General features: G+C 41.7%; 1 protein-coding gene across 1 annotated transcript in view; it reads right to left on the bottom strand.

Moving 5' to 3' along the window:
• Window positions 1-957: 957 nt before the first annotated feature.
• The window catches only part of LOC119740899 (alpha-aminoadipic semialdehyde dehydrogenase-like), a 56,286-nt gene continuing 49,873 nt past the window's right edge, over window positions 958-7,370 (bottom strand). Inside the window, exons 17-18 of the mRNA XM_038216374.1 lie at window positions 6,125-6,200; window positions 958-2,222 (exon numbers count right to left, since the gene is read on the bottom strand). Of these exons, the coding sequence (XP_038072302.1) occupies window positions 2,168-2,222; window positions 6,125-6,200 (131 nt within the window). The 3' untranslated portion in view covers window positions 958-2,167. The remainder of the gene's footprint in view (window positions 2,223-6,124; window positions 6,201-7,370) is intronic.

The following is a 7,370-nucleotide window of genomic DNA, read 5'->3' as shown; positions in this document are numbered from 1 at the left end:
AAATAGTTTGACCTCGGCAAAATAGTTTAAAAGGTTACAAAGAACAGGAAACCATTCTGAAAACACAAAAGACGCAATTTTAACATCGCTTTTGTGTTATGATCAAATGTCTGTATGTCTGTTAGGCCCACAAAAAAAGTCTCCGGTTTCTGGTATGCGCGCGCGTCGCCGTAGCCATGCGCGTCGGCGAAATGAAAAAGTTTTTTTTTCAATACAAGATGATGTCTCAAAACCGCCAAACTCAATGATTTGACTGGAATCCTGCTGCTGCACAATTTTAAAGTGTTTTTAGATGGGGTTGTGATCGAGAATAAGCTTTATGAGGCCTCTCTGGACTCCCGTATATTTGCACTAAGTTTAGTCGGGCACCATTTGCAGTCATCAGCCGACATTTGAAGCAAAAAAAAACAGGTAAAAAAAAAAAAAAGCCGCGTCGCCGCACCACTTTTTGGGCAAGCTCCATACCAGAACCCGGAGACTTTTTTTGGGGGGGGCCTTAAGGACCATGAGTTTGAAATTCTTGCTAGTTTTTTAACAAGAAGTAAATTTCTGTAACAACCACCCCGACGGGAAAACTTTCATCATTCGGCTGATACATACACACTCCTCGAACAATTAATCTTTAGTTCACAAATGTTCATTGGAGGCTCATAACGCAAAAAAAATTCGTCTTTTTCTATATAAAAAAAAAAAAATACGACAGGATTCGAACCCTGTAACATCCAGAAAAGAGTACCGGCTTTCACCGACCTCCCCTCTGTGCTGTTTAGCTCATAAGGCCCCATAAAGGTACCTCAGAGGCCGCATCTTCAAACCCCACTCAGTCAAATTAAACATTTTACTACTACGTTAAAAAAAAAACGGTAAAGGTCCGGCATTTTACATTCTGAAGTCTACAGCCGCTTAGCTCCTTACTCAGAAAGCTCAATGGACGAATAAAAACATGTCTTCACAACGTTTTGGTTTCTATGGTTTAAAATTTTATTTCATGCGAAATAAGAATACGGGTTCAGCAAACAAACTTAGGTCTTGCACTCAGACACAATTTTACGAACGTATAACCAACAAAAGAAAATAAGTCTAAAAAGTCTCAAAATAAGCTTGCTAAAATCAATCTACTTATATTTTAAACGGAAGCTTTGAGCAAAAAAAATATTTCGCTTCAAATAAGCAGAAATTACTGCTTTAAAACAATATTTCATTTGTGTTTCCATAAAAGCTGGAGGGAAAACATTTTCAGACAAAAATATGTTTAAATGTGGAGACCACATCCAAAAATAAATCTTTTTCTTTGAAACAATTATAGGCTTTTCTTCAATTTCCTTTTAAAGATCATACCTGCCTCTTTGAATATTTGGTATTAATTAGGTGTAACATAATTATTTTACTGATTTCGTTGCTTACATTTTGTTGAACTCATTCTAAATGTAAGAGAATATAATACAAATATATATGAAAATATCTGTGGTCACGGAGTGTGCCACCCCGAACCTGGTAACATCCTGATTTCTCTTTCAAGTTGTATTGCCAATTACAGAGCATCATCTGAACTTCCTAATGAGTAACGCTTCGTTATCTCAGTGCATTTTCGTCAAAAAAAATATTTTTTTTTTAGCAGGTTATAAATGCACTGATTTTTTTTCAGCAAAGCACGAGTATACAGGCAGTTAACAAAAATAAGGAAAAACATAATTTGATAAAAAGATCATATCATTGGTATACTAAGTATCATTTCTTGAATAGATATATTTAGTCCGATATAGTGCTTGGTATACACAATCGAAACTATATTTTACTGAATGCTTTTTTTTCCAAGCATAGTGTCCAATGAGCAAATTTGAAAATAAAAGACAAACACCATCCCTTTAAAACGAATACGACACTATCCATAGTTGTTTTGTCAAAATGAAATGTTCTTGTCAGACATGATTAATGTTGACACTTGCAGCATAAAAAAATGGTCTCGTCTGCGACCTGTCGTGAGAATAATTGAAAGCTGCAACTCCGGTTGAATCCAGCCCCCAACTCGACCCTCAAAAACCAGCGATGACAAAATACCTCGCCACATCCTTCAGGTTTCCATCCCAATAACGTGGGGTTTTTTATTATTATTCCTCCGGGACATCATAATTCCTTGATGAAGACGCCAGCTATAACGGAGACTTTTTTACTCAAACTTGAGTCCCTGGGCTAGCGGCAGATCATCTCCGTAGTTGATGGTGCTGTGGAAAGACATAAACGGGGAGAGAGGTAAAGAATTAAAGGAGGAAAAAATATCAATCATCCAAATTGACATTTCGTCGGTTGTGAAATAACCTCTCTAGTAGGCCTACTAGGGCGAATTGTCTCCCTGCCAATAAGCTGCGGGAACTCTAGGTGTAAAAAGACAAGCCAGCCGCACCGGCCGAGAAAAGGAGACACTGGAAAAATGGGAGGTTCCGAGGTCTGTAGTTTGCAGTTAAAAGAACAAGATTTATGCTACAAACGCAGCTCTCTAACGAAACGACTGTTGCTTTACCAATCAAAATTTCTTGTGGTTATTCTTTGGTTCACACTTCATGCGATTGCGCATGCGAAGTGACTTTGACGCCACGAAAACATTCGGGGCGAACTTCTCCAGATTTGAAATAATGCTCTTCTGTTGTGAATTCTCGGCGCAAATACAGCCGTGACGTTGTAATTTTTGATTTCGCGTTTGCATAAGTGCCGAGTAGTACGAATCGGCCTTATCTGAATCGGCTTGCTTCCTGGTGCATTGAAACAGACAAAAATACAAGACATCAGTGAGGATTCCACGGGGGTTTAGGCGGTCAACACCTTCCCCCCCCCCCTCCCCTCCCCCCTGGGCCGCAAAAAAAAATAGGAGAATCGTGCAGAAAACCGTCACATGCCCTTTTACAGCTAAACCCCACCCCATGACAAAATATGGATCCGTTCATGAGCCTCATTTAACTTCTGATTAATAAATATAAAAACAATGTGCACAATTATTGCGCTGTATCAAGAATCCTCGAGAATTTTGTCACCAAAAACAATCCATCATGCGCGTATTCACGCTAATGTTTTCTTTTCCTGGAGTTGTTTGACACTGTTTCACGGCTTCCTCGCTCAAGAAGAAAGATCAGGGGTTAACGCCAGGCCAGGATGCGTGTTGGGAGTTGGTCTTTATAGCAAGACCGAGATCAGAGTTCCGAGGATAACATTGAGACAGAAAGAGAAGACGAGAAACAACACCAACCATGGAGAAAAATGTTTGCGTCTAAGCATCTCCAGAGAGTCCCAATCAGGAAACGCCACGGGCAAATACTCTAGGAAGCTGAGGACGAAAACCACTACGGGGAATTCGGAACACCATGTACCGAACAAAACACGAGGTACAACTTCAGGAATGTCTGCTCACGAAGGACGGTAGAAAAAATAGCGGGGACCCCTGAGATTTGCAGAAGAGGGTCTTGACTATCCACACAAGAGACTCTGTCAAGAGCAAGTCGCGATGTAAAGACCTCTGAGGAATCAGCGCGTTCCTTCAAGCATTTCTATTGTCTCACATCGCTCCTTCAAGTCCCGGATTTGATCGGACTGGCCGTCATCGTGCGCATCCGCTCCTCTCCGTAACCTGCCCCGGAGCTATCTCGGCGGAAGTCGGCCCTCTGCCATCAACGGAAAGTTACGCGGGCCGCCTGGAACAAACGCGGTCGCCTGTCAAGCTCGCATCGTCGGGATACATTGTGGCCGGACTTGAAGCTTTATCTGCATCGTGCGGTGCCTGATGATCCTCATCATCGAAACCTAATATCTTCCTAACACTCTTGTCACCGCCCCGAGCCCACAGATCATATCTGCACAATCATCATGTGACATCGGCCAATGCTCAATCTAATTCTCGATGGCCAATAACTCAATCTCTTTTTCCCCCTCAACCGCCCAGGACATTATTTTTATCACTTCTGCTTTCCCCTCCGTGCTTTCAAGCCGATTATCTTACTGCCAATGGGGGTGCAATATTAATACGATCCGGCGCGAGAAGCTCATTTTTAACATAAGCGGAAGCTAAAAAGTGATTAAAAAGATTCTAAAACTCCGAGTTAAAGTGTAGATTAGGAAGAACTTTATTAAGTGCGTCAGGTTTCAGTGGGCGGGTTCTCGTTTCAATCTCGAGGACAACATATCTGAGTTTTCTCACAAAACAATCTTTACCAATCTTTACCATTCAAACAGTACACCCCCTCCCCCCCCCCCAAAAAAAAAAAGATAGACACAAAAAGGTGTATTCCTGAAATGGAGATTTAGACTTACGTGTGTTTTCGTTGACAATGCCCTGTTACAGATCTATCAAGATATTCGACACAACCCGAACAATGCAAACACCTTTACACATGGACTTCAACAAAGTGCTCTGTAACTGCAGAATCCATAAAGGCCAGTTCACACTCAACTAGATCGAAAATTATCACCACGAATGCTCGGTGGCATCAAATGTCTTCTCATTTGCATTCGGGATTGACGCAGCGACTTTTTGGGGTCCCTCATGTCGGTAAGTAATAAGATTTGGAATGAATGAAGCCCGGGCGTGAACATACAACAAAGACACCAATTCTAAAAGTCCGTATGGAAATCGAGTCGAATTCGATTTGGATTTTCCTTTTATGTCAGGTAAAGGTGGGGAGCGGAGGTCCAATGCATATAGACCTCGTTAACTCGTACAAAGCTGGGATATCTATGGCAGTTTTACAGCTAGGGGTGAAAACAGGCTTGCAAGGAATTCTGGGGCTTGGAAGGAACAACGCTGTTGTTGGGATAAGTTTATCAGTAAATCTACAACGAATCTCATGCTTGCTTCTTTCTTTTGGGTACATTCGTTTCCAAAGGCTGTGTGTGCTAATACTGCCAAATGTTTCGAATTCACGCAAAGGAATGCTTTCAATATTAGGTTCTAGCCACTCACAGAAAACAAAAATCCTTTCGCGTTGACGAGACAAACATTACGCATTTTGACTGCGATTCCAAGCACAAGATTGGAGAGAGTTATCAACAACCTTGTCTGGGTGGCTCAAACGATGTCCCACGATCTGTCCATGTTGAATCCCTGAAGTATCCAATAGGCGAAGGAAGGTTGACGGGAAGCTTATAGGTGACGAGTTATTACCTGCCAATATAATGTTGCTCTGAAGCTTCGAGAAATGCATCTCGTCTGGAAACCAATCTGTATAGGCCAGCAAGCTAAGGCAGATAGACGGACGCGCTTAGGGGACTCAATCATGTTTTGACTGCGACACATGCATTGATTTTATCTGTTAGTATTAGGCCATGAAATTCTTTTGAGACCATGACGCAAACTCAAAACTCCTTAGATTACAGCTTCAAGAAAACGCCTAGTGAAAAAGTTTGCCATACAGCTCTGTGGGGATTTCACTGTGCAAGGCATACTAAAGGTTGCCGTCCTTTGATACTTCTGAAAGGGAGCATGGAGGAAAATTGGCCATCGGGTGCTGCATGATTCTTTATTTTCTGCCCCAGGTAGTATTTATCTTTCCAAAATTAAGGGACACCTTCGTCCGGAATGTGCACTTGTGAGCTCTTAAACGAGTTCCTCACTAAATGAAAGTAGACAGGAAAATATTGGAATAGTAGAGTATAAACATTCACACAACTAGAGGCCTACATTGATAAACAACGGTTTCCGTGTAATCATCATTACACAGACATTTTGGTTTTTTAACATTTTTTTCTGCAAATGTGGATTTTCTGTGACCCATACCTTTGTAATACGGTAATTGAACAATATGAAAAAAAACACTAATTCGTATAAATCTACGGACGAAATTACACCTTTAACAGATTGCGGCTTTAACTGGTTGCACCTTTTGAACTAGAAATACCTTTAACTGGTTGCACCTTTAAAATGTTATCAATGTCTAACTTGGTACTGGTGGTCCAATAGCATGTTCCTCTCTGCAGTATGAATTTTTTGTAAAGCCTGCACATACCCGGCAGATAGAGGGTCAACACTGAAGCATGCACTCAATGTCAAATTTCTACGGCCTGAAATTATGAAAATTGAATTTGGAAGCTAAGAGCCCAAGAGCATACAATTTTTCGGAAGACGACAATAACACCCACTTACCAAGTGGCTCGCCTCATGTACTGTTTCCACGCATCGCTGCCCGACTCCCGACCTCCCCCTGTGTGCTTCTCCCCGCCTGTAGGATATGAAAATGAAATCAAATCGGTCCAATGGTTGTGGCATTATTACACTCACACATAGAAGCTCATCGCCATCAAAGTCTTCCAACCGAGACTCATGATAAGGTCCTGTCAGGGATCTTTCTGTATTAAAAGTGAGACCACTAAAGTGTAGGGGAACTTGTTTTCCTCTAACCGAGAGAAATGGGTTACTGTGAAGGTCATGTTTGTCGCAGTTGGCCATTTTAAGTGGTAATTTCTGTGGTAATATCTGAAATGATGCACGGTATTACAAGGCTCAGCGACATTATGCATGCGCCTTGCAATAGAAAGCCAGCTCACAAAACCCGATGTGAATAGTAACTTGCAAGTATTCACCACAATTAATTTATCGGATTGTAAGGATTCGAGTGATGATCAGCCTTTGGCTTAAACTCAAGTCTTTTCCTGAGACTCGATTAATGTCGAGCCATTTTCCTGTAATGATTGACATCGAGTTGAGTCATCACAAATTGAAACATGAATCAAAGTTATCATTGACTCATCTTGTAAAAACAGTTAAGTCTGTCACGAGCCAATATATATATGTAGCTCACACCGCTATTTATCTCAGGCATAAAATGACCAAGGATATTTCCATTCAACCCCCCCCCCCTTCACCCCCTTCACCCCTCCCCCCCCCCCCCCCTTTGGGATACCAGTTAATCTCAGGTTACTCCCCAGCTAATGCTGATACCCATTTATACTCCCATTTATACTTGGTGGTGGAGAGAGGCAAGTGGCGGTAAAGCGGCTTGCCCAAGGACACATATATGGCCAGCAGCTGGATTTGAACCCCTGACCCTCTGATCATAAAATCCTAAACACTAGGCCACATTCCCCTTTAATTCCAAACTACATGTATGTCACCACCCACTCCCACACAACCCTAGGGCTAGGGATATTTGAAGCTTCACAATATATCCTCCTTTAATCTCCATCAAGCAATAAAAGCCCATAAAAAAAGCCGCCAGGTCTAAGGTCTATGCCTGTACTGTGGTTTTTGTGGTCTTGTTTTCAATCCACACAACTTCATCCTGAGGCCCTGCATTTACATCTTAATCTATGTTTTCCTAGTATAATAAACTAAACCCATCTCCCCAGACCATGCCGCACAAATGTATCCGCTAGCAAATTACACACAACCC

The sequence above is a fragment of the Patiria miniata genome, unplaced genomic scaffold (assembly GCF_015706575.1).
Source record: "Patiria miniata isolate m_02_andy unplaced genomic scaffold, ASM1570657v1 HiC_scaffold_5, whole genome shotgun sequence".
Taxonomy (NCBI): domain Eukaryota; kingdom Metazoa; phylum Echinodermata; class Asteroidea; order Valvatida; family Asterinidae; genus Patiria; species Patiria miniata.
This window is presented reverse-complemented; position numbering and strand designations above follow the sequence as displayed.